Here is a 27,999-nt window from a genome sequence, read left to right as displayed (position 1 = left end):
ATATAACAGAACCTTAAAAGGTAAGAAGAGTTTTCTCTCTACCACTTACAGTGATCTTCTGGGCCTCCTGGGATCCACTCCATACCTGGGAAACAATCTCGACCCACTAGACCCAAATTAACAGGGCTTGGGTTCACAGCAAGAGTGTGCCGGGGAGATCATTGGTTGCTGTATTAGGCATGGCTAGAAGGACAAATGTGGGGGCAAGGAGCCAGTTTAAGAATAAGCAAGAGTGGATAAAGGTCTCAACTCAGATGCTGGCAGTGGAATAAGAAGAGGAGTAACTGTGTCTCAGAGGGAGTCTCAATAACTGTCATATGAATAAATGGCTGGGTAAAGGAATGAGTTAAAATTGTAGGTGTGAGGTGAGGGAGAGAGAGAAGTGAACATGATTCCCAAGTTCCTAGTCTGGGTTACTAGAAAAATAGTAGTGCTGTTAAAAGAAAATGGAAGAGAGAAAGGGGACAGGATTTGCTCAGTTTAGTGGGAGATACTTGTGGGGCATTCAGGTGGAGATGGAGAAGTTGGCCATGTTAGTCTGAGCAGCAATGAGAGATCTGGAGGCCATGCCTATAGAGGTAGTCTCCTCAGGTGTGGCCTGCACTGCTAAGGGAGAGGGGATAGAGAAAAGTCACAAGCCTAAGAGAACTCTGAGGAAAGGATATTTGCATAAAAGGGTGGGCAAAGGAAGAAATGCTTCTTCATCCACAAAGCCTTTCCTAGTTACTGCAGGACAGAAATATATCCCATAGTCAGGGTCACTCTCTCCTTGAGACCATGAGCTGATTATTTCCAGTGGTTGCCCCTCCCTTCCACCCCCAGCCCCTGCTCCTGGTGCTGGAGATCAAACCCAGAGCCTTGTGCACACTAGGCAGGCACTCTACCATTGAATTGCATCTTTAGCACTTTTTATTTTATTTTTATTTTTAGACAAGGTCTAAGTTGCTCAGGTTGGCATAGAACTCAATATCCTCCTGTTTCAGAATCCTGATTAGCTGAATTACAGACATGTGCCACCATACCTTGTTTATCTTCCATCTTTGACCATCCTATGGGCAGTTGGTAGGTAGGAGGATAACCATTGTTTTTCTCTAAGTTAGTTCAGTGGGAGTGAGTGCTCTACTAGGGACTCTGGGACTGCCTAGGGATGTGATAGAGAAGACATTGTGCTGGGGGTGAAGGCCAGGAGATGGAAGGGACAGGAAAGGAGAAGTGGTCATGAGGCCACGTCTTCCTGCTACCAGAGACTGTTCCCATAGCTGCTGCCTCCAGGATGACTTTAGGTTGGAGCTGCCATTGAAGATACAAAGCAACTTCTAAGAAATGGCAACAGCCAATGACTGTCCCAAGCTGCCACACCAGCAAGTATGTGGAAAGTTATCCTCAAGTTCCCAGATAAGGCTGCAAAGAGCATCGCTGGGTAACACCAGTAAGGCTTGAAGCCTCCAGTTCCCTGGCAGAGAAGCAGGATGTTATGAGGTACCATTTACCTACTAATATTGGCTTTAGAGGAGTGTGTTCCCCCAAGAGTCCAAAGAAACTTCATCAGAATCTGTCCTTGGTTCAGTCTACCACAGGAACCCAAATTCAGCCCACTCAGGAAGCCAAACAAAGCTGTGTTCTGACAGGTGGACCCCCAGCAGTTGTTACCCAGTCTGCCAGCACATCCCAAAGTGAATTTCCTGTAGTTTCCTTCTCCCTGACACCATGTGATGCCCCCTACCCCAGGACTGGTTGGCTCTAGACAACTGCTCTCAAGTGCATGTCCAGCTGAGTCCCCAAGAAGAAGCAGAGGCAACCCTTGGGACCTGAGCATGGCATGCTTTCAGCAAAACACCAATTCATTTATTGCTTTCTTATGATAAACTTGAGTTAAACTTGGCAAAACTTTTCCTTCCTTTCCACTGGCCTCAGTGGTGAATGAGAATTTCCCAAATGATCAGAAAAGGAATTCTGGGTTTCTCCAGGACTCTGTGTGAGGAAGGCCTCTGAGAAGAGAGAACACCATGGAAGAGGAAGGGGAGCATGGAGAGAAAGTGCACTGATCTAGTACATGAGGCCTGACCCCAGGTAGCAATCAAAGGTGCTTCTGAGGGCCAAGAGGTAGGTGCCAGGGTGAATGGAACAAGTGAAGTTGCTACCATGTCCTTCTTGCACCACCTTACAAAGGTGAACTAAGAAAAGTTGTCTTCAGACCCCAATTTCCCAACTGTGAGCATCCAGGAAGAAGTTGTTGGGGAAAACTATGTCAGCACCCTTGAGCCCATGTCTGAAGGGGCCCAAGGGGCAAAGCAGAATATATCAAGGGGTAGGAGGGCAAAAAACTCAAGGCTGGCCAATGCTCTTGTCCATGCAGTGAGAAGAGCTCTGCCAGGGCTGGGGCAGGGAGATGGGGGGCAGGGCATTACACAGCAAGAAACGAATTTGTCTGGATCATTCTGTGCATGCAGCATAGGATGTAAAGAGCCAGGAGAGGTGTAGGTGTACAAGTGCGGGGCGAGCATGGGGGCTGCAGGGAGGCGAAGGTTTGAATAACAAAGGAGGCTTGTAAAGGATAAGCCATGCATGGTTCCAAGACTCTGCCTACTGGATCCAGGGAGAAATCACAGTCCTAGCGATAAACTTCAGTCATTGGCACGTTGCTCACTTCCCAGATACTCCAGCCACCCTCCAGAGGCTACACGGGGTTGCTGGAGAAGGAGCCAGCTCCTGCCAGCTCAGGGAGCTCAGACTTATGCAATTCAGCCTGGCACGGGAGCAGGGGAGCTGGGAGTTCACCGCATCTCCCTCAGACTTTCTCCCCGCCCCCTGCCAGCCCCTGCAAGTCGCGCCAAGGGTCAGGGGCCCTGCAGCGCGGCAGCAGCGAGGTGGGTGGGGGGAGGCCCTGGCTGAAGGAGCCCCAGAAAAAAGGAGGGAAAGGAAGAGAGTACCTGTTGCTGAATGCATCCTGCTTTGGCTCTTACTCCTCGGTTGCTTGTGGTGAGAGTTGCCCATCATTCTGTTCTGGACTGGCAGCTACCGCGGCTGCCGCCGGCGCCGCCACCTCCTCCTCCTCCTCCTCCTCCTCCTCCTCCTCTTTTTCCTCCTCCTCCTCCTCCTCCTCCTCCTCCTCCTCCTCCGCCTGTGCTCCTCCCCAGGTGCTTACATCACCTCAGCTTTGCTTCTCTCACACATGGCTTTTCTAAATCCTACTTGTGCCACTGCCTCAGAATTGTCCAGACCTGACCCTCTCCCTTGGACTAAAGCCTGCTAGGAGCTTCTCTCAGTCAGTCATTCAGTCAGTCTCTCAGTCAGTCTCTCTCTCCCCCCCCCCTTTCTCTCTTCCCCTCCCTTTTCCCCTCCCCCCCCCTCAGTGCTTCACTCAGGTCGAGCAGCCCAGGTTCCAAAAGGAACCCTAGCGAGCCCGGAGTGTAGACCCCTCCTCATATGCCTCTGCAAGCAGAGCCAGCCTGGGCACCCTCCACGATCTGAATTGCCCGCCCTCACCGTCCCTGGCTGCCTCTGCTCTCAGCGCTGTCATTCCTGCCGCCGCTCCCTCGCTCGGTCTGCAGAAGCTTGGAGGAGCGAGGGGCCAATAACAGAGCCTAATCCGGGAGTGTGACAGGGACCAGTGAAGGAATGTGCTACCCAGGAATTCTAAGTGACACAGCTCCCTGTTCCACTGGGGGACGGATCCAGTTCTGTAAGTGACAGCTGCCAATGGGCTCTGGGCTCTGGTCCTGATAGAAACCTGGAGAAATTTGGGCAGAGCACAAGGCTGCCAGGCTGCAGGTTTGGAACTAGCACAGCAAAATGCCTCAGGAACGCCCAATGCGCGTACCTGCTTTCTTGTCAGACACACCTGAAGCCTCACTCCACTCTCCCCTCCCTTGCCTGCCTTGCCTTCCCAGGGGAGGGAAGAGCTAGCAGCCCAGAGATTCACAGACTGAAACTGGGACCCTCAGCAGCCAATGAGAGAGCTTCTTCCAAGTCCCACAGTAAATCCATGCGCATGCGCACTCTCGTTCTCGCGCACACGCAGCTGCTTGCCACTCGTGCTGCAGCCCTGCGGGATAAGTGACAAGGGGCAGGTGGTGCTGGCTCAGCAGCCTATTCTAGCTCCAACAACGTGGCAGTGAACAAGAGCTACAGCTCTTGGAATCAACTCTGCCCAAGCTAGACAGCCTTAAGTGACTTCATTTACTCAGGCGAGTCTGGCACTGCTCAGTGCTGATGTCATTAGACTCGCACTCATGAGGACAGGGGATGTCTGTCATAGCCATAGCCATAAAACACAGCTGTGTGTCCAGCTAGAACTTCAGCCTGGCAGACTGAAGCAGAGCTTTCTGACTTTGGGGCAAGAGATCTAAAGTGAGTTCCATCTGGCCATCCATCCACAAGCTCACCCACCCAGTCATGTAGTAATTCTGTCAACAGTTCCCAGGGATCTTCTTAGCCAGGCTCTGTACTAGTGTTGGGGAAAAGAGGTGTAAGTTACCATCTAGGAGGGGTGACCAACACATCCACAGATCATGACAATTCAGAGAAGGATCAACAATGTTCAGGGAGTATCAGAGAAAAACTTCAGTCTGAATGGGCTGGAGATACTTCCCAGAGGAAGTGACACTTGGGACTGAGTCATGCAGAATGGAGAAGAGTTAGCCAGAAACAGAAAGGGGAAGGGCATAATAGTAACTACAGAGAATGTTACTCTTACTAGGAACCCTCCTGCTGAGCCCCTAGCTTTCAAGGGTCTCTTCAGTTTCTTTCAACAATTCTATAAACGTCCGTCAAACTATTACATCAAGCTCTCCTAGCCTAGCAAAAGAGACATAATTATACACAGAAATCACAGGATGGCGTGACCTTCACATGGGCTTTTTAGCTCACTGTGGAATGTGGCAGGATGCCTCTAGGGAGACCAACTTGAGGCCAGAAAAGAGGACTTAGGAAATAATAATATCTGAGGAAATGGGAAAGGCTAGGAGTGAAGTCTTAGGAAAAAGAGATTTATGAATGTGGTAAAAATCATAGATTAGTGAACATGGCAAAAACCTCAAAGGTGACAAACAAATAACTGAAGTTTGGGGATTATTTGGTCCTTGTACTCTTATCCACTTGTGATAAGTCCTGGATATGTGTCTTGGTAGGTTTAAGGTTATAAACATAGACTGAAAAAAAGCTTACAATTACTGGAAAAGACAGAGCTATGACATCCTACGATGAATATAGAATGTGTAGGACATCCTGAAAGTCAAAACAGAATCACATTCAATGAGGATGTACAGTTGGGACCCTGGATTACATTTACAGGGACCAGGTGAGGAAGCTTGAATAGGAATAGGCAGATAATGGAAGTGTTTGGGGAGTAAGGAGATGGGTGGGCAGAGATAAGGAATGAGTGAATGGTTACAACCTGAATATACATGTATACTCAGTGCCCAGGTATATTCAGGTTGTGACCATTAGCTCATTCCTCATCTCATATGCAGAAAAAAAAAGAAGTTGAATGCATGACCAGGACTACTACAACAGAAGCCATCCTCAAAGTTATTTTTTTTTCAATGATGGGAATTGAACCCAGGGCCTTGTACATGCAAGATAAGCACTGAGCTATACCTCCAGACCTTCAAAACACTTTTAAAACCTTCATTGCAGATCCTTCTTTCAACAGCCCTGTTCAACAGATATTAGTCAAATCCACCCTACAGATACCCAAATAGAGGCTAAGAAAGGGGAGGCAGCTTAGCCAAGGTCCCCATTGACTTCTATCATTGGTCTTTTACATATGCGCAAGTTGTTTGCTGAGAAAAAAAACCAAGAGAATAGCAGGCTTTTCTCCCTGCATCCTCTTTATCTCATCATTCCTCTCTCCTCTTCTCATATAGGGATTTGGTACTTCATTTCCCACATTCTTGCCTCTTCCTTTCTATAAGCCATACTGGAGCTCTGATAACCCCTCTCCTTGTCCCTGGAGCTTTGTTTTCTCAAGCATCAATGTCAGTAAATACTTTCGCAGTTTTTCTCAGCTCTGTGCTTTGTTTGTCAATGGGGGTCACACAAGCCCCTTCTTGACTAAATGAACCCAACTAGTACATGAGGCAGACAGCATTTGAACCTGCTATTTTGGATCTCAAATGTCCACCACCCACCAAGGCCATGTGTTAAATGATTGATCTCCATGTGTCAAAAGCTTCTGAGGTAATGGAACCTTCTGAAAGTGGGACCTAGTGGGAGGTCCTCAAGTCATTGGACACATGTCCTTAAAGAGGATTGCAGAAACCTTATCTCCTTCTCTTTCTTTCACTTTCTGGCCATGAGGTGAGTGGTTTTGCTCTACCATGCACTCCTCCTGCCATGAAGTGTTCTGCCTTGTCACAGGTCCAAAAGCAATAGGGACACTAAATCATGGACTAGAATTTCCTAAACTGAGAGATGAAATAAACTGTTTCTCTTTATATGTTAATTATCTCAGGTATGCCATTATAGTTACAGAAAGCTGAGACATAGGACCACTGTCTACCTACTTGCAAATTCAGTTCTTTCTCCCAGCACATCCCTCTTTATCATCTGAAGTAGATAGGGAATGCTTTGAGACATCTTTAACACTGTCTTTGCCCCCTCCCCATCCATTCAGTGAGCCCTGAAAATTGTCCTTTAGAACTGTCAAATACGAGCACTTCTTACTTTCACTTCCACTTCTGTCACCCTGGTCCCAGCCACCATTTTCTCTCCCCTGGACTATGCAATGAACATCTTCTTAAATGGACTCCTTGCTTCTATTCCTTCATCCTATAATCTGTTCATCACATAGCAGCCAGCTCTACAAACTTAAACTAAATCATCACCCTACTGTTTGGAACCTTACACTGATCTCTAGTCCATACTCAGAACTAGCACCATTTTACCTCCTAACCTTCTCTCTTTTCCTGGAAACATATTCCTCTGCCCACTCAATCTGGGCTCCCCATTCTATTCTTATCTCATCCCTGTGATTTATCATTATGGTAAAGTGATCAGGGAAAGGCTTTGTAGTCAGAGAAACCTGAATTCAGATCCTCATTCTGCCATTTCTACCTGTGGAAACTTTTGCACTAATTATTTAACATCCCCAGCCTCAATTTTCCTTCCTCTATATACTAAGAATAGGATAAAAATGCATAACTTGTAAGCTACAGTAGTTTCCCCCTGCACCATCTATAGTCTTGCTTTGTGAAGTTTTTGTTACCTGTGATCAACCAAGGTTCAGAAAGATTAAGTGGAAAAATCTAGAAATAAGCTATTCATAAATTTTAGATTGTACCTCAGATTCTGAGTAGCATAATGAAATCTTACACTATCCTAATCCACTGCATCAGTGACATAAGTCCAATGTATCCAGGTTGTATGCTCTGTTAGTCACCTATTAGCCATCTCAGTTATCAGATCAACTGTCATAGTATCACAGTGCTCATGTTCAAGTAATTCTCATTTTACTTAATAATGGCCCCAAAGCACAAGAGTAGTAATGTTGGTAATTTGAAAATGTTGGCAATTTGAAAATGTTAAAGAGAAACTGAAAGTGCTTCCTTTAAGTGAAAAGGTAAAAAGTTTGTTGAAGGCTGAGGTTGCTAAGCCCTACAATAATAACAAATTTATCCATAAAACTGTAAATGAAGAAGAAGAAATTGTTTTTTTTTGGTGCTAGGGATTTAATCTAGGGGCATTCAACCACTGAACCACATCTCCAGTCCCTTTATTTATTTATTTGTCTGTTTAATTTTATCTTGAGACAAGGTCTCACTAAGTTGCTTAGGGCCTTGCTAAATTACTGAGACTGACTTTGAATTTATCTTGCCTCAGCCTCCTGAATATCTGGGATTACAGGTGTGTGCTCCATGGCCACAGAGTAAGAAGAAATTCATGTGAAAGGAATTAAATTTGTGGGTGGAAATCATGAACAGAAAACATGTTCTAATTTCTGTATATGTAGTGCCAGAAAGCATTGAGCTTATATGAAGACTTCAGCAAGGGATCTCCTGAAAAGTGTAACACCAAGCAATTTATTGCAAGTAAGGGATGGTTACACAGATTCAGGAATAGTTTTGGACTAAAAAGTATAAAAATTGCTGGAAAGGCTGTGTCTGCCAATGAAGAAGCTGCTGCCACTTCTGGGCAGAGTTGTAGAAATTGATTCAGAAGAAAGAATCCCATTCAAAGAAAGTCTTCCACTGTGGTGAAGCTGGGTTCTTTAGGAAAAAGATGTCCAAGTGAACCTACATTCATAAAAGTGTAAAAGAGACATCAGGGCATAAAATATGGGGTCTAAAACTTTTTGGGGGAGGGTACCTGGGAATGAACTAAGGGGCATTCGACTACTGAGCCACATCCCCAGCTCTATTTTGTATTTTATTTAGAGACAGGGTCTCACTAAGTTGCTTAGTGCCTCACGATGGCCAAGGCTGTTTTTGAACTCGCAATCATCCTGCCTCAGCCTCCTGAGCCACTGGGATTACAGGCATGTACCACTGCACCCAGCTCAGCTACAACTTTTGATTATAATGTTTTTCCAAAAAGTTTCAGCAAAAAAACAACAGCAACAAAACCCAAAACAGTCAGGCATGGTGGCACATGCCTGTAATCCCAGAGGCTCTGGAGGCCAAGGTAGGAGGACTGTAAATTCAAAGCCAGCCTCAGCAATTTAGCAAGGCTCTAAACAAGTTAGCAAGACCCTTTAAATAAAATATTTAATAAACCAGACTCAAAGTCAAGGTTGACTGTTTTCTCTCATATGTGGAAGCTAGAGGTAAGGTTAAAAAAAGGGGAGGGGGTGTGGGTGGGGAATCTCATGAGACCAGAAAGGAAAACAGTGGATTAGTGGAAAGGGTTAAAGTGGGAGGGCAGAGGAATGGGAAAAGAGAGGAATTATGGAATGAAACTGACTAAATTATGCTATTTGCACATGTGAATATATCACTGTGAATTCCATCTTTATGTGTGTGTATGTGTGTATGTGTATAAAATTCCAATTAAAAAACATAAATGAGTAAAAGGAAGAATACAGGAAACAGGGGGAGGGAGGAGGGAAGGGAAAGGAAAAATGCTAGGTATTCAAGAGGAGCAAAGTATATTCCATGCATGTTTAATTATGTAAAAATTAATTCCACTATTATGTATACTATAATGCACTAATGAAAACATTAAAAATAAAATAAATTTTAAAAATAAAAAATAAATAAAAATATTTAAGAAAAGGGTGGGGGATATAGCTCAGTGGTAGAAATCCTGGGTTCAATTCTTAATACTGCAAAAGATAAAAATAAAAAAGACTCTCCCAAATATCCCTTTCTCTATGATGCTTTCTTGGAGCCTTGGAGCAAGAACTGAACTCATCTCTACATGGCCATATCCTCTCCATTGATTTCAGGTCTACTGCATATGCCTCTGGGTCTGGCTCAAAGTCTTTTATATATTCCTAAAAGCAAATGGCCTACCCCTTGTGACAATTCTCACAGTACAGTGTTTCCCAAAATGTGGTATACATTTTGCTAGTGGTACTAGCTGATAGTATGAGGAAGAACTTTAGAGATACTAGATGATAATTTTAAGCTTTACAGTTATATATTTATTCTAATGCATATTAGACTATAATCACAACTAGAAGAAAAAGCCAAGTGCATGAAAAGTTTAATTTCTTGAATATTTGAGGCAGAATTAAATGAGTTGGCTTAAAGAAAAATAATTTGGTATGTGTAAATTAGATTACACTATGTTTGTCTTTTGTTATAGGACTACTGGAGGGAAGAGCTGTAATGGTAGTTAAAAACTGCTTTGAAAAGGGCTTTTGTCATCCCAGTTGGTCATGGTCGCTCTTTGACCTGGGGGGGGCAGTACATGGATGTGTAGATTCTGATCATTCATCATTGTGTGCCATTTTTGGTATATATATATCATTTGCCCATAAAAATACATTTAAAATTGCTGGGCACAGTGACGCACCCCTGTAATCCCAGTGGTTTGGTAGGCTGATGCAGGAAAATGACAAGTTCAAAGCCAGCCTCAGCAACTTCCCTAAGCAACTTATTGAAATCTTGTCTCAAAGAATAGGGGCTGGTGTTGGGGCTCAGTGGTAGAACACTTGTCTGGTATGTGTGAGGCCCTGGGTTTGATCCTCAGCACTACATGTAAATAAATATATTACATAAAAGATCCATTGAGAACTAAAAATATTTAAAAAATAAAAAAATAAAGGGATGGGGATGCTGGGGTTGTCACTCAGTGGTAGAGCACTTGCCTAGTACATGTGAGGCACTGGTTCGATCCTCAGCACCACATAAAAACAAATAAATAAAATAAAGTTATTGTGTCCATCTACAACTAAAAACATTTTTTTAAAATAAAATAAAGGGCTCAGGGTGTGGCTCAATGGTTAAGTGCCCTTGGGTTTGATGCTTGGTACCACACACACACACAATAATTACATTTAAAAAGATGTCTGACACCTAGAAATCTTCACTCAAGAGAAGTTGAACATTTTGTATTTGAAACCAAAGTGACAAGAAGGGCACTGATGTTATTAATATCCAGAGAAGGGGTAGGTGCAGGTATGTATAAAGTGGGTTTGTAAGAGGCAGGAGGTTATAGAATTGTGATATAGAATTGGGACATATTTTATTTTTTTGGCTCTTAGTAAGAAAGAGTACCTTCTGAGAGCTGGCACTATGAGTAGCAAGCCAAGTTCAAAGCCAAGGGGGTGTATCCCGCCAAGGTCTAGATCAGAAACAAGCATCTATCCCAGAGGCTAAGCAGAGGCAGGCAGGAGGGAAAGACTGCTTGCTGGATGCTTCATAACCTTGGGTGGATCCTGGCCTTTCCAAGCTCCATTTAGTTTCTATCTGGGCAGTGAAACTTATGAACCCAATTGCTCCCTGAGGCTCCTATTGGCTCAAGGGTTTTCTAATGAACTGAAATGAGTCAACAAGTACATTCTCAGGTGATCTGAGCACCCATTTTATTCCAGGCACCTTTCTGGTTACCTCAAGCTTCCAGGTTTCAGTGTTTACCACACACTTGCCCCTGGAGACAGACCAGCACCAAGGTCCAGCGTAGAAGGTTCTCTAGATGTCTGCACAAGAGACCCTCCAGTGTTTGGAAATGCACATGCCTCTGAAGGTCAAGAACAACAGAGAATTTATGAAGTCGGTCAAGGTAGCAATAAGGAGTTGGGGAGATGTGGAATCTGCCTACTACCCAGCCCCAACTCAGTTCCCAAGGCACTCAACTGCCAATCCAAGAAATCTCTTTGCTAGCCCAAATCAATCTACCTGGAGGCTACATTTTGCCAACAGTCTTCCTGTTTGCCTCTGGTCTCCAAGTATTTTTTGAGCCTATATTCTAAAATATGTGTATTTATAAAGTAGAGACATGGAATAATGTGCTATCAGTTTTATAAATTATAAAACACAAACATGAAAATAAGATGTGATAAAAATGAGTGTTAATAGAAATTCTAATATTTTTTTCTGCACCCTGGTAAATGATGCATCCTTTGCTTTGGAGGCCACAGGTCCAGAAAAAAATCCCAGTGCATTATAGCCAAATGATAGGAGTCAAAAAGAAAGGGATAAACATATATTGTGCTCTATTATCTTTCAGGCTTTGTTCTCAATGCTCTGCCTGTCTCATTTATTCATTCAACAGATTTTATTGATCCTATTATACCTAGGCACTGTGCTGGGCACTGGGAAGTGTAAAAAGATAAATGAAGCAGAAGTACAGAATTTACAATCCAAGCAGAGGAGACAAACTGTAACCAAATATGCAAACAATCAAGGCAGGGCTAGAGACTTGCAAAGGAAACCCTCCCAGGTTTGGTAATGCACATGCCTCCAAAGGTCAGGAAGGGCAGGGCCATTTGGGAAATAGGAAGTAGGCTGGGGTAAGCAAAGCAAGTGAGAAATGCTAGAAAGGAAATCAGTGTGAGAAGTGCTAGGAAGGAAATCAGCATGGTGATATGCTATTGAGGGCCAAGGAGGTGTGAGGAGCAAGTTTGGTTGACTGGTTGGAGAAGGTATCTCTGAGTGAAAACTGAGCAGAAGGAGCCAGCAGCGAGAACAGAAAGTGTAAAGTCCATGAGTCGAGAAGCAGAACATCAGTATCTTTGAGAAATGGAAAGGTGGCCAGCATGTCTAGAGTAGAGGAAGTTGAGGGGGGAAGGGTGGGCTTTATTTGAAGTGCAATAGGAAGCCATTAGAGAATTTTAAAGCTAAGGAGTGACAGGATGTGATTTTTTTTTAACCATGTTGGGGATGGAATCCAGGTCCTGGCCCACACTAGGTAGGTGCTCTATCACTGGACTATAGCCCTAGCCCTAGGGTATGACTTAAATGTTCTACATGTTCTATATATCTTTTATGAGGATGATGGGATGGAGGGTAATCCAATAGAAATGGCAAAGTCAGGAAGTTATTATATTGGCATGACAGACTAGGATCAGAGCAAAGGAAAAATGGAGAAAAAGGCAAGCAAGATACATATTTAAACCTCATCACAATCCTATAGTAATGCAAAGTCTCTATTATCCTCCCCATTGCCCATATGAGGAAACCAAGGCCAAGGTTCAATAAACTTGCCTAAGATCACATAGCTTGTAAATGATGAAAGCAGGATTCACCCAGGGCCCCTGGCTTCCTTCCCAGCGTTCTCAGAATTTGAATTCCATTTCCTGCTCCAAGGAATCATTCACCAGGACACTACAGGGTCTTCCTGTTTCAATCCTGAAAAATCCCTGGGCATTCCTAACAAAGGAAAAGGGATGGAGGACTATTTGACCCTGTGATAAGCCAAGTGATTAGCACCATCCATTCCTCCCATTTTCATAAATATTCTGAGTTCAGCCTAGTTCTAGATAAGGGAAAACCATTCTTTCTTTGGAGGGGGAGTGGACAGAAGGAGGGTGGTGATGGTATATTTGGAAATAGAAAAAGAGCTGCCAAATTGTGCCTTCAAGGAAAGCCCAAGGGTGCAGGCCAAGACAGGGGAAATAACTTGCCAAATCCCTCCTACAGCCCCCAGAGTTATTCGTGTGAAAAAGAAGGCGGAATTGTCCCTGCCAAAGACATGAAGTCCTTTACAGAGCACTTTGTTAGCAAAGCCTAGCATCCCTGTCACTATGCAAAGCGCACTGGAATGTTGCCATGGCAACAGGCAGCTGGGCCTCTGAATCAGCTCAAGGCCTGTCTTGGCAGAGAGGCCCAAGCCTGTGGGGGCATTTCCCCACAGGCTGGGTGGGAGGGAGTAGCTGGTTTTGTGTCTGTTGATAAGGAGCCCTGAGTTCCCTTCCAGGTCACCAGACTCCAAAGCCTGTGTCTTCAGTAACTATTTCCTCAGACGCCTAAATGCCACAAAACACAGCACTACAGGTTGGCATGACCTGACTTTTTTCCAGGTTCTTCCCGGGTAGGTTTTTTTTTCCCCTCTTTCTATTTTTTTTTTTTTTGCAGTGTTGGTGATGGAACCCAGGGCCTTGCACATGCCATGCAAGTGCTCTGCCATGAGCTGCACCCCCAGTCCCTCCTGTTTTCATTTTGAAGTAGCTGGCTAGTGAGAAAAAATAGAAATATTAAACTGTTGTAAAACAAAACTCCTTTCCATTACAAGTGTAGGAAAAAAACAAAGACCAGAGAGGGAAAGTGACTTGCTGAAAGTTGCACAGCCTTAGTGGCGCCAGGGTTAGAGCACAGCTCTCTTGACTTCTGATGTACAGTGAATACCATCATACCACACTTATTTCTATGGGTACCAGGGAGGCAGGAAAGTGAATCATGCTCTAAGCCCCTGTTATGTACCTAAGCTGTGCTGGATTCTTTTACATTTCTCATATCTTATCTGTACCACAAACCAGCAAAGGAGCTATTATTATCCCCACTGCATGCATTAGGAAGTTGAAGCTCAGAGAGGTTACAGATTTGGCTCAAGATCACACAGCTAGACTTGAGTTGGTGTTACTGCCTTTGTGCCTAACCACTTGGCCTCATGCTTCCAAAGCCAAATGTACTTGTTTTCCCTTTGTGGGAAGAAGAGACATAATTGCAAAGGATATTAGATGCTGTCCCTATTCTGCCATTTATATCAAGAAAGTATTCTGCAGCAGATTGACAAACTGCCATTACGCAAAGACCAGAAAGCACTGATGTGACTCTGGGTTCCAGCCCCTTCATCTCCAAAGTGAGCATAATGCTGATTAGAATTGCTAGAGGGATGAGAGGAGAAAGCATATAATTTGCATATAGCAAGGTCTGGTACATAGTAAGTGCTTAGTAAGTCTTAGTTACTTTTGAGTTTTTTTTGCAGTACTGGGGATCAAACCCAGGGCCTTGTGCATGCTAGGCAATTACTCTATCTCTGAGCTACATCCCTAGCCCATGTTGGTTACTCTTAAGATGATTCCCTTTGGGCATCAGCTCCAATTCTGAAACCTCAAGGGCCAGTCCTCATTTGATGCAATTCAGTTTCATTTCCCAGCCATCCAAATCCATTCATTGCTGGTTGCCAGTACCCAGAGTTGAATTTCTTCTATCAGAGGAAAGGGAAGACATTAAGAAAAGTTGATAGGGGAAGGACACTGTAGTGTATGTTGATAATCCCAGCCATTCCAGAGGCTGAGGCAGGACGATCACAAATTCAAGGACAGCCTGGAAAACTTAGCAAGACCTGTCTCAAAATAAAAATTTTAAAAAGTGTTGGGAATGTAGCTTAGTGGTAGAGTGATTGCCTAGTATGTACATGCTTGAGGCCCTGTGCTCAATCCCCAATAGAACAAAAAGAAAAAAACAAAGATGATGTGAAACTAGTTTGTTTTTTAAAAAAATATTTATTTTTTAGTTGTAGATGGACACAATTCCTTTACTTTTTTTTTTTAATATGGTGCTGAGGATTGAACCCAGTGCCTCACACTAACTAGGCAAGCACTCTACCTCCGAGCCACAACCCCAGCCCCTTGAAACCAGTTTTTAAAGAATGAAATGACATTTGCCAATAAAATGAGGACTGGAGAGAGGACATTCTAGGCAGAGGTCATTTTGATCAAGAATGTAAATGTATGAAAGTTGCTGGTGTTTGGGGAGAAAAGAAGTAATTTGATGTAATCAGGCAGAAAAAGAGGCAGATGAGATTATACTACGAAGACCCTAAATACTGTAAGTAAGAGTTAGGATTTTATCTTGAAGGAGTTAGGGAGTCATGGAAGCTGCCAGGTGAGAGAGTGACTTAAAAATCCACATGGGAGCTACAGTGTGGAAGACTGACTAGAGAGAGGACAGGAGAGAAGTCAGGGGGCTGTGGAAGGGATTCAGGTGAGAATTAATGAGGGCCTGCCCTGGTGTGAAGTGGGTGGCTGGAGAGAAAGAACAGATCGTGCCACTAAACTAATGGTGTCACTCTCCAAGTTAGGAAGCCCTGGAAGAGCATTGTTGGGATGGTGAGGTCAGAGCTTGGCTTGGACATGGTGCGTGTATCCAGGAGGCAGTGGCATTCCATGATGGGAAGCTCAGAGGAGGTCAGAGCTAGACATTTAAATGGAGATGTCATCAGTTCTCAGGACTATGTATGAAACCCATGGGCAGATAAGATGGTCCAGATTGAGTGAGGAAAATGGGAAGAAAGGAGAGCAATGATATGAAAGGTTTGTGTTATGACTTTTTGTGTGTCTGCCTTGCTCCATGATGGCAGACTTCCTGATGCATCAGTACAGCATTTGTGAAGCTCCCTGAGATGCAGACCAAGGAGATCTGTGGTGGACAAAGGTGGTGCATGCACTCTCTCCTGCGTGGAGTCCTAGCAAGGCAGGCCAGGGAGGCAGTCTTGGAATTCTGGATTTTCTGGAATAGGGACTTGAGAATCCCAAGAGGTCCTTGAGAATGAAGGGGCAGGCAGAGATAGCCTTAATACTGGAAAAATGTCAAGCCCCCTAATAGCAGAAATAAATTTTCTAAAATTTAAGTTTTCATTTGCAAGTTCAAATTTTCATTGGTAACAAATAGGGTCAGCTCTTTTCTTTGAAGCACAGACTCACTTCGTTCATCTTGGAGAAAAATGTCTGCTAAATACCCAAGTCTGACTAACTGCAGTTTGCCTTTCAGTCGTTCTTTCAACTAAAAATATGTCATGAAAAAAAGAGGCCCATTGAGCTCACACCTCAAACAATGGCTCAGTGCTTTTCCAGAGATGACCATACTCAGCATGTAGCAAAAGTGCTTTATGTGTTCTTCCTGTTTGGTCACACAGGATATTAAAAAGGCATGAGCTCAAGGATCAGGATTTAATAACATTAACAATTTTCACCGCTCTGTCAAAACTAGTCTTCAAGCTGGGTGCAGTGTTACAAGCCTATGATCCCAGCTACTGGGTGAGTTGGGGGGTGAAGCAGCAGGATATCAAGTTTGAGGCTAGCCTGGGCAACTTAGCAAGACTCTGTCTCAAAATCAAAAATAAAAAGGACTGGGAATGTAATTCAGTGGTAAAGCACCCCTGGGTTCAATCCCTAGTACATAGTAACTCCCCCCGACCAAAAAAAAAAAAAAAAATCCACAAATTACTCTTCAGTAAGTCTGGTAGCTCTTCTTCTGAGAGTGAGTAGCGGTGAAGAATATAATGACTACTACAACATTGTAATGTCCATGGTGTAATTTTCAAGGTGGCTTCATGGACCTGCCCATCTCTGTGTGTGTGTGTATAGATATTAAATAAGCACACAACTGGGCTTGGTGGTGCACGCATGTAATCCCAGCAGCTTGGGAGGCTGGGGCAGAAGGATCACAAGTTCAAAGCCAGCCTCAGCCACTTAGGCCCTAAGCAACTTAGTGAGACTCTATCTCTAAATGAAATATAAAAAAGGGCTGGGGATGTGGCTTAGTGGTTAAACATCCCTGGGTTCAATCTCCAATTCCAAAAATAAATAAATAAATAAACAAACAAATACATATATAGTTAAATCATAATAACTGCAATGAAAGAGGGGTATAGGACCCTGAGAAAGTATACCAACAAGACTACTACTAATATAGTCTGAAAGGCCTGTTGGTAAACAGAAATTTCCATCCTTGCTTTCAATAGCTGCACAGTGCTCCACTATGTCATGACAGATGATAATTTATTGAGCCAATCCCCTATTAGAGGGTATGTAGAATGTTCTGCATTCTGTAGGTGCTCTACCATTGACATATATTCCCAGAACTTTCTATTTCTATTTTGAGATAGGGTCCTGCTAAGTTACCTAGGCTGGCCTCAAACTTGCAATCCTCTTGCCTCAGTCTCCTGAGTTTCTGGGATTATTGGTATGTGCCACTGCAATCAGATACAACCAACATTTTGATATACATTTTTGTATATGCATCTTTGGGCACTTGTCTGATTATTTCTTTAGTATGCTTTTTTTCTTTCTTTCTTGTTTTGGTACTGAGGATTGAACTAAGGGGCACTTGAACACTGAGCCCCATCCCCAGCCCTATTTTGTATTTTATTTAGAGACAGGCTCTCACTGAGTTGCTTAGCACCTTGCCCTTGATGAGGGTGACTTTGAGCTCACAATCTTCCTGCCTCAGCCTCTGGAGCTGCTCAGATAACAGCCATGCACCACCACGTCCAGCCTCCTCAGTAGGCATTTCTAAAAGTAGAATTGCCAGGTCAAAGAATATACACAGTTTTAAGTCTTTCAAACATACTGCCAAACTGCTCTGAAGAAAGTTTGTACTGACTTATATGGGAAATAGGCTGCCTAAAAATAGGGAGGGTTAACAGTAATCAGATCTAGATGTTAAAAATTCTATCAAGATTTTTCTTTCCTATATTTTTATGTTTCTATTCTAATCATTCTAGTGTATATATGTTACTCATTTTAAATACTTTTGAATAATTAATGCATATGTATGGTATTCAGAGAACAAAAGGGAATTCAGGGAAAAGAAAATCTCCTTGACCCCTAGTCCTTTATCTTGGGCACCCTGCCAGAAATGTTCTGTGCAGGAAATTCAACGGTGGCATCATACTGTAACACTATTTTGCACCTAACATTTTTCATTTAATATGGTCACCTTATATTAAAGCTGCATAGTATTCTAACATTTTGCCATCACTAAAAATGTGTATTAATCATTTAAAAGCAACAGTAATTTTTTTTTTTTTTGAAAAAGATAGGAATAGTAAGATGACATCATTTTTAGAGACCAGAATAAAAGCAGAATTTTAGTCTCAAGGTTGGGAACACTTCTATTAAGCAGTTGTTTTGCTTTTATCTGTGACTTTTTTTTTTTTTTTTTTTTTTTGCAGTGCTGGGGATTGAACCCAGGGCCTCAAGCATGCTAGGCAAGTGCTTTACCACTGAGCTACCCCCAGCCCTATCTGTGACTTATATAATTGATCATTCCTTCCCTTTTTTATTATCTGCCATGACAGGTTAAAGCCACATTTGGGACCCACATTTATCAAGTGCGGACTTCCTGACATTTACCTTTTGTTATTACTTCTTCACAAGTTACCCATGTTTTTTCTTTGCCTGATCTTTCTCCCTTATATCTAATTTTGGCTCTCTCCAAGCATCTGGTGTATCTTCGTAAGCTACCTTAACATCTTTTTGGAATAAGTCAATGTATTAATATGTGTGTGTATATATTTTTTTTTAACAAAAGTTGAACTAAATATTGAATCTCAAGAGGCACAGGCAAGACACAAGCAGAAAGATGCCTCAAGAAAACAACGGAAACCTAATTGGAGGTCAATCGATTTCTGGACTATGTGCGTCAGTGCTGAGGTCTTCAGCTTCTGAACACGCAAGGCAATTTAGCGCTTGCGTTCCCATGGCAACCGTGCCGGCTGGATGGAGAAGATGCAGGGGCTGGCCTGGCCGTTGCTGGGGGAACTCCGGCTGCTGGCCTCGTGACTTTGCTCAAGTCTGAGATTTTAGATGGTTGGGGACTTTCCATTAACTGGGAGTTCAGGATTTGGACGTCACTAAAGTTGTTGAGAAGAGATGAAAAGTGTATAATGGAAATAGGATGATGCTGTGCAGTCACTGATAATTGAAATTAGTTTGTATCCCCGGCACCACCACCCCCAACCTACTATAAGAAAATAGGAGAAGGGATTCACTCCAATTCGTTCGTTATTTATTTATTTATTTATTTATTTATTTATTTATTTATTAATGCTGGGGATGATGAAACCCAGGGCCTTGTGCACACTAGGCAAGTGTTCTACACTAGTGTTCAAGATGTCCTTTTTCAAAGAGGTAGTTACTGGGGACAAACTAAAGGGTGTGTGTGTGTGTGTGTGTGTGTGTGTGTGTGTGTGTGTTTGACCTTATTAGCATAGTTAAAGCTCCAGCCTAATTGATTGTTTTGTGCCACCATTGAAGAAAGTTTGTGTTAATTGCAGGGGGAAGGGCTGCTTGGAGGCTAAAAAAAGAGGAATCCCAAAGAATAGGGTGAGGTCAATGCATGTCACCCTCATCACTTGGGAAGAATATAGATGAGTATTTATCTGGAAGGAGGCAAGACTTTCTAGGCATAAAAATCACAAAGGAAAATGTCAATATATTTGGCAGATTTGTAAAACATGTTAGCTCATCCCAAAACATAATAAACCAGAAATCAAATACAAAACACCAACTAGGAAAGAAAAAGATATCTGCAGTAAGGGATGGAAAAGGATTAATATATTTATTATATAACAAGCTTTAAGTAATGAACTCTACACCAATAAATAAAAAGATAAATGTTTTACTTTCTAATGAGGAACACAAATCTGTTTAAGAAAAAGAGAGGAGGAGAATGGAAAGGGAAGCTATTAAGCACTACAAAATGTGAATCAGTTCAGACAAATGCAGAAATAGCTCAGAGGGCCAGGAAGTTATGCTCAGTGACACAGTGCTTGTTTATTAGCAAGCTGGGGCACCTGGGTTCAATCCCTAGGACTCTCCCACCCTCACCAAAATAAAATTAAAAGAGATAAAATGTGACCCAGGAAAGGAATAATTTTGAAAATGTTCTGCTTATTTCACTGGGAAGAGGGGAATAGAGGGGTTCCTAAAGTTTATTGCACTAATCTAAAGCAATCACTTTAGAACAAGCTCTCAAAAATGGTACTGGAACTTGCCATTGACATGTGCAAGCAGGAGGCCTCTACTTCCCCTATAGTGTAGAGAGAGGAATATGAGAATTTCCTTGGGGAAAGGATCATGGAGTCTTGCCAGATAGAGCCTGGCCCAGCATAAGTAGATGCTCAGTGAGGGATTGTTGAAGAGTCATGATGACCAAGTCCTTAGGTGGAGTCCCTGTTCCCAAGCAGCCTTCAAGGGACTCAACTTCTCAAAGTCCTCACTGGGAACCCATTATAACTGTCTATCCAAGTTCAGGTTCTAGGAAGGGGAGGCAGATTTATTTTGTTTTGTTGCATGATTAATTAATTTTTCCCACAAACATTGTTTGAGACCCATTATGTCCTGGGAATGAGATGGGGGTGGAGGAGTGGACTACAAATGAGGAGCTTGTTACAAAGAGTTTCCAGTCTATTGAGGGAAATAATCTGCCGCTTTTGAAAAAAGGCAGCTTTTGAGATGGACTTTGAAGGGTGAGAATAGTTCAGGAGGCAGAGATGTAATCAGGAAAGGCATGAAAATTGGAAATGAAGGAAAATAGGTGTGTAGGGAAATAATCTCTTAGGCTCTTTTCAGCTGTGCCTATGATTCTTAACTTTGGCCTCATCCTCAGTAATAATGCCTCTGCAAAATCATAGTTTTGATATGTTGGTTATACTTTTCTCTAATATATATGGAAACAAATATGTAAACATCCAAATAAAAATAAAAGTTTAACCATGCCTTTTGATGACATTTTAATTTGTGTGGTGCTGGTTCCACATTTTAGGAAACTATCAAAGGTAATAGAGAGCCACCAAGAGCTCTATCCCTGGAAGGGGGAAGACTCAAGTGGATAAATGGAGCCAGGGGGGAGAATGGAGGCAGGCAAACTGTTCAGGAGACTATGTTGAGAATCCAATGAGAGGGAATGAGGCCCTCAGCTTGGAAGAAATGGGGTAGAAGCCTGAGGTGCCTGGGGAAGAAGCAGCCAATTAGATTTGAGATCCAGTTCCTAATTTCTGGTTTGCTGTTCTCAAATCCTCATGAAGGAGGAGTCACACTCACTTCTGGCACTACATAATTCTCAACACGGAGGGATACTGTTTTCCATACTCCCCCACTGGGAATTTATTGTTGTCTATTTAAATAAGGTGCCAATCCGATTGGGAAATGGCAGGAAACTTTTCCACAACAGGCTCCCATCAGATTCCCTTTGCCTTTTGCAAATGGAAATCCTCTGTAGGAGGAGGAACCTTCAACAGGTGCAAATAAGAGAGAAAATCCTCCTTTTCAGTTAGCAGCCTACAGAAAGCGTCAACAGAGGGGCTGGGGGAGGAGCTAGCCATGCTCACTGAGCTCTGTTGCTGAAATAGTGTGGAAAGAAAGCCTGGAGAAGGTGGCCCGGGAGAGGCCCCCACTTGCCTTTCCCATTTGCAATCTGGAGAGGAGCCTTTCCTCCTCACAGATAGGAAATGACACATCTGAAAACCAAGTGGGTTAGGCCCAGGTGACAGTGTCTTGGGCTCTGAGAGGAATGGGAAAGGCACAAAGGGGAAGCTGACATGGGAAAGGAATAGGTAGGGAAGATTGGAGAGTATCTAGGCACCTGTCTCATCCTTTCCCTCACCCCCAAGCCCATCTCCCTCAGTTCAGACCCCTGACCTTGTTCCAGAAATTGTGTGGTCTCCCAGGCATCTCTCGGGGCAGTTGGCTTGAAGATCATAATCACTTGGCCTCCTGGTACCTCTAGGACCTCACTGAAGCATGGCTCTCCTTCCTTAACTTCCCAGGTTTTTCAGTGCTCCACCTGCTATGTAAGCAAGCTAAGCCTCGCCCTTGCTTGGTGCCAGGCACTGGGGAAAAACTAGGAATTGAGCATCCAGACAGTCCTGGTGGACCAAGGTGTCCAACTTTTTCTAGGAATGATAGCCATGCCTGTTGCTCCTCATCCCATCACACCAGAAGTGCAACAAAAGCAGAGACCTTATTTGACTGTCACTGCTCAGCACCTGGCAGAGAGTAGCATGCAATGCATATTTGTTTAGTTTGTTGAAGGAATTTTAAGCAACAAGGGAAAACAAGATTTGTGTTGGCCAAACTTGCTTTCCAAGCAATACAGTCAAGAGGCTTCATGTCTAATTTGTATAAGCTGTTGGGATAAATACTATAATGAAGAGATATAGTACAATGGAAGCTGGGGGGGGGTGCCTGGAGGTATCTGGGGAGACTTTCAGAGAAAGTGTCATTCAGACAAGTTTTGTTGTTGTTGTTTGTTTTTAAGGTACTGGGGATTCTGGGATTGAACTCAGGGGGCTCCATCACTGAGACCTTATTTTATCTTACTTTTAGATGGAGTCTTGCTAAATTACTGAGGTTGGCCTCAAATTTGCAATCCTCTTGCTTCATCCTCCAGAGTGGCTGGGATTATGGGTCTGTGCCACTGAGCTTGGCTTTTGTATGACCATTTTAAAGAGCAATTTTTCAGTTATGTATACACACCCACAATCTAGCAAATTGATTTCCAGGTATAAAAAATTGAAATTTTTACACATAATAGGAAATATTTACCAGAATGTTCATTTCCCCATAATTGGTAATGATAAAAAGTAGAAACTGTTTTAATTTTTATCAATAAGAGGTTAGAGAGATTTTATTTTTATTTATTTTATTTTATCTTCTGTTATAGAACCCATGCTAGGCAAGTGTTCTACCACTGAGTTATATCCTCAGCTCCAAGAAACAGATTTTTATTATTTATCTAATACTATACTACATAGCAGTTAATATCAGCAAACTACATCAATAGATGTAAAAGAAACAGATACCAAATAATATGATGCTGAGTGAAGAAAGCAAATTTTGGAAAGCTGTTCCACACAGAATAGTATCACATGACAAGTTTTAAATAGAAAAAATGAATTCTACACACCATTCACAGACACATAAACATGATGTGGACATGTATCAGGGCCAAAGAATATAGAATAGGACTGGGGAGGGGAGCACAGGGACTTCAATGTTACCTTCAATGTTTTACTTTCCTAGAAAAAATGCAGGCAAACATGATAGAAATGTTAACATTTGTTCATTTTAGTTGGACAATACATGGGCATTTGCTATATTATCTTCTGAATGTTTTCCTCAGCACTTTTTTTTGATGTCAAGTTTCTTAGCATTTTAAAAAAAAAACATTTAGTTACAGATGAACACAATATCTTTATTTTGTTTACTTTTATGTGGTGCTCAGGATCGAACCTAGTGCCTCACATGTACAAGGCAAGTGCTCTGCTACTGAGCCACAACCCCAGCCCAGCATTTTTTTTTTTATATATTAGGGATTGAACCCAGGGGTGCTCTACCACTGAGCTACATTCCCAGCCCTTATTATTTTGGAACACGGTCTCACTAAGTTGCTGAAGCTGGCCTTGAACTTGTGCCTCCTTCCTCAGTCTCCTGAGTTGCTGAGATAACAGGTATGTACTACCATGCCCAGCTTCTGAGCATTTTTTAGGCAAAAAAGCAAAAAAGAAAAGAAGGGAGGAATGAAAGACAGAGTTGAATGCTACCGCATCTAGCAGAGAGAAGCCCACAGACCCTTATTGAATGACACCACAGTCACAGCAGGAAAAATAACAGGAAAATGACCCTGCAATTCTTATTAAATGCCATATCTTAAAGCCTGGGCTCAGTGCCACCCTTGGCCCCTACCGACTTTACTGGCTTAATCAAGAAAACAATAAATAAATAGTACACGAAAGTGACCCAAGGAGGAGAACAATGATTTGGAGCTCTTGCCAAATCCGGATGCAAAGGCACTTGGAGAGCAAAATTTACACATATGTTCCCCACAAGAAACCACTCATTCCTGCAGGGTGTCCAAGAACAGCCAAAGTGACAGGTCCAGTTTTCACCAGGGTCCAGGGGGTGCCATCAGGAAGGGAGGGGAAGGAGGAGGGCTTTCAGGGCATCAGACCAAGAAAGGAGAATGATGAAACTGAAGAGAGCATGGAACTCACTAGAATTACAACATAATCTCCAGGAGGATTTGTGGCTATTTTGTTAATTTTTTTTTTTAATTTGAGATATTTATTCATATATTTAATAACTATCTTCAAAATAGAGCAATTTACTGAGAAATTAACTTTTTCCATGATGTTTACATTTTTAGTTGTTTTTAAATTCTTGACTCTTTTCTATTTGTTCTTTTTTAGTTATACATGACAGTTGAATGTATTTTTTTTAAAGAGAGAGAGAGAGAGAGAGAGAGAGAATTTTTTTTAATATTTATTTTTTAGTTCTAGGGGGACACAACATCTTTGTTGGTATGTGGTGCTGAGGATCGAACCCGGGCCGCACGCATGCCAGGCGAGCGTGCTACCACTTGAGCCACATCCCCAGCCCCCAGTTGAATGTATTTTGACATATCATACATATATGGAATATAACTTCCCATTCTTGTGGTTGTACATGATGTGGAGTTATGCTGGTTATGTATTTATATATGAACACAGGGAAGTTATGTCTGATTCTTTCTGTCTTTCCCATTACCATCCCTCTTCCTCCCCCCGCCCCCATCTATTTTGTTAATTGTTGTATTCCCAGCACCTAGAACAGTGCCCAGCACAGAATAGATGCTCTATAAATATGTTGAGTGAATGAAAGGGAGCAGTGAATAGCACACAGTAGAAGGAAGGAGGCTTCACTATCCCCAACTCTGTCATCTTGATTGCTCAAGATTATATTTCAGATGTACAAAATAAGCACTCACATGTTACTAGTGAATTTCTGTTGTTGCCTGGGTACAAGCTAGGAACTGGAATTGAGATATTGGCAGAAGAAAGGGTAATGGCTGGGCATGGTGGCTCACACCTGTAATCCCAGCTATTCTGGAGGTAGAGGCAAGAGGAAGTTCAAGGCCAGCCTGGGCAATTTAGTGAGATCCTGCCTCAAGATAAAATTTCAAAAAGTGCTGGGATGTAGCTTAGTGGTAGAGTATTCCTGTGTTCAATCCCCAGTACCACACACACACACACACACACACACACACACACACAGTCCCTCTTTAAAAAAAAAAAAAAGTGGGAATAAAATATCTTAGTGGTATAGCGCCCCTTGGATTCAATCCCCAGTATTGCATAAATAAATAAATAAATATTCAAAAAGGGCTGGATGAGGGGTGTAACTCAGTGGCAGCACTTGCTTAGCATTCATTAGGTCCTGGGTTTCATCACCAGTACTGCAAAAAAAAAAATAAATAAATAAAACAAAAAAAGAAAAAGAGGATGATAGAACTATAGAGAGGTGAGGCTCTAGGAAGAACAAAAAGCTCCTCAAAAACTGAATATTCTCGAGGGTTGGGTGTGTAGGTCAGTGGTAGAGCCCTTGCTCAGTATGCCTGAAGCCCTGCATTCAATCCCCAGTGGCCCCTCCCCCAAAGCCCTGAATTCTAATATGGGTGGGTTTTTTTTTTTTAAGCAAAGTGAAAAAGAGAGATGGGGTCCTGTCCCCACTGGGTCCAGCTGGCTCATAAGGTGCTAGCTGTATAGCTTAGAAAATTATAATGCTTTAGAAAGAATTAGGGAAAAGTGGCCCCAGGACATAGGGCTTGGTTATTGGATACTGGGCTGGATCTTAGTCCCCAAGTCACTTGTGTGGCTTTGCACAGAGCACAACTTGCACAATTGTACACAGCAGCCCTGACCCCCAGATTGGCATTCTGGACAACCAGGTTCCATCTAGCCTACCATCATTTGGCAGCCCATCATCACCTGCTGGGAGCACTGCCACCACACTGCCATCCTTGCTTCACAGCTCTTGCCAGTCCACCTTGCCCTGGACAACAGTAGGACTGTCTCTAACAGGAAGATCGATTGAGCCAACAGACAATCATCAGTTCTTGGGTGAATTATGACTAATATGTGCAAAGACTCTGTTCTACAGAGCAGGGAGGCTTGCCTACCATCCCCAACAGGTCAAGTAAAATTCAAGAAGCCAGAAGCCAGAAACAAGCTGCTGCACCCCCTGGTGTTGCTTAAAGGAAATGTTGAGGACATTTTTCTGTCATTATGGAGGAGAAATGAAAGCCCTTCTCTCCATCCCAGGGTGTGTTTTCAAGTCTGCTGGGGCACATGCATTATCAACAGTGGGAATACAAAAATCAGAACCCTCCTTAGGACCTCTGTGGCATCATATCACCTTTTCTCAAGAAAGAGAATGAAGCCTCCTAATTCTAAGAATATGGGGAGGATCTTTGGACAAGAGCCCTGTCACTCTGCCACCCCCCCTTCAACAAAGTTATCTGCACCTGCCCCTTCATGACCTCCTCTCTCTCAAGATGTAAGGTCCTTCATCTTTTCTAGAGGCTGCCCTTATTCATCCCCACTCTGGATCGTTTTCCGTCCTGATAACTATCTTTTCCTTGAATCCAATGGTGAGAAAGTCACTTAATGTCTCCTCACCTCAACTTCCTTATATATATTATGGGGAAAATAGTATCTTCCTAAAAGAGCTGTCATGAGGACTGAGTCAGTTAATCAATATAAAATGTTTAGTGCTTACCACATAGTAGGCACTCAATAAATGTAAACCATTATTATCATCATGAATGTGAAGGGTAATAAACTGTTAATGGCACAAAATCAGTCTGAACAACCAGGTCTGGGTTGTATATTTGTGAAACCAGAGTTTGTCCCAGGATGGAGGCCCTCCCAAGAAGACTTCTGGATACAGCCAGGCTGGCTCCTGTACTCCTCAGAGTACATCCTTCTGCAATGCAGAGTTGGCAACCCTTGCATCCTGATACTCTTTGCTTCCCATCTTTCTTCCCCTTTCCCCTATTTGGACTTGCTCCACCCATCCGAACTGACTGAGTGGTCCCAAGGTCTACTGGCATTAACAGCTGGCTTCTGAAAGGCTGACCTTCTCCATACCCAGCCCAGCACACTAGGAGAAATCTACAAATGATTTTCATCCTGGGATGTTTGTATGGATACTCTGGAACTCAATTTGCACAGACAACTACTGAGAGAAAAATACTGAGATAGGAAGATAGGATTTGGGGGGCAAGAGAGAAATCAGAGAGACCTGGCATCTAGCTCAGCAGTATTGTGCTTGCCTGGCATGTGCAAGATCTGGGTTCCATTCCTAGTACTAAAATAAAAAGACCCTAAAGTGTGTTCTCTGTCATCCAGTGGCTGTTGCCAAAAGTCCCCATTGAAACGTTGTTCCCTCTGAGAATGCACAAACCCTGAGAATGGGAACACAGGCAGTCAGTCTCCAATGTTGATGGCTGGGTGGAACAATTTACAGAATAAAGTCACTTTTCAAAAATGAAAACACAACAGGTACCAACTCTTCTCCTCTTGTTCCCCCCCCCCACCATCAACAACTACTGATAAAGAAAGACACAAACACAAGTAAAGGGAGCATAATTGTGGCAACACTTTGGAGAAAGTATGATGGCACTAGGCTCCTGGGTATGGTTTCAGAACAGTGGGTGAACAGGATAATGAAGTGAGGTATTGAGGTGCAGGGAAGGACTTGGGGGAGCTAAGTATGGGACCATATTTTCAACTTCACCCCCTTCAAGGTGAATGAGAGCTATTGTGTGTGCATATCACCAGTGGCCTCATACATGCCTGGCAAACACTTTACCAACTGAGCTGCATCCCCAGCCCCACACTTGATTTTGAATGAAAGAAAACCGAGGTTCTATTTATTTATTTTTAAGTTGTAGATGGACACAATATCTTTATTTATTTATTTTTATGTGGTGTTGAGTTTCAAATCTAGTGCCTCATGCACATAAGTTAAGTGATCTACCACTGAGCTACAACCCCAGTCCCCAAACTGGGGTTTTAAATCCCAACTCTGCCACTTATTAGCTGTGTGACGTTGGACAAGTCACTTAA

The 27,999-nt window shown here is 43.0% G+C and overlaps 1 protein-coding gene across 3 annotated transcripts in view; it reads right to left on the bottom strand.

Annotated features, from left to right (window-relative positions):
• Nhsl2 (NHS like 2) overlaps positions 1–27,999 on the bottom strand; it is a 272,876-nt gene that overhangs the window by 83,612 nt on the left and 161,265 nt on the right. Inside the window, exon 1 of one of the 3 annotated variants that reach the window (XM_077793882.1) lies at positions 2,931–2,997. The exons of the other annotated variants lie outside the window; for them this stretch is intronic. Coding sequence (XP_077650008.1) covers positions 2,931–2,997 — 67 coding nt within the window. Of the gene's footprint in view, positions 1–2,930; positions 2,998–27,999 lie in introns of those variants that run through there. 3 annotated transcript variants of the gene reach the window in all.

The sequence above is a fragment of the Urocitellus parryii genome, chromosome X (genome assembly GCF_045843805.1).
Source record: "Urocitellus parryii isolate mUroPar1 chromosome X, mUroPar1.hap1, whole genome shotgun sequence".
In the NCBI taxonomy this organism is placed as follows: domain Eukaryota; kingdom Metazoa; phylum Chordata; class Mammalia; order Rodentia; family Sciuridae; genus Urocitellus; species Urocitellus parryii.
This window is presented reverse-complemented; position numbering and strand designations above follow the sequence as displayed.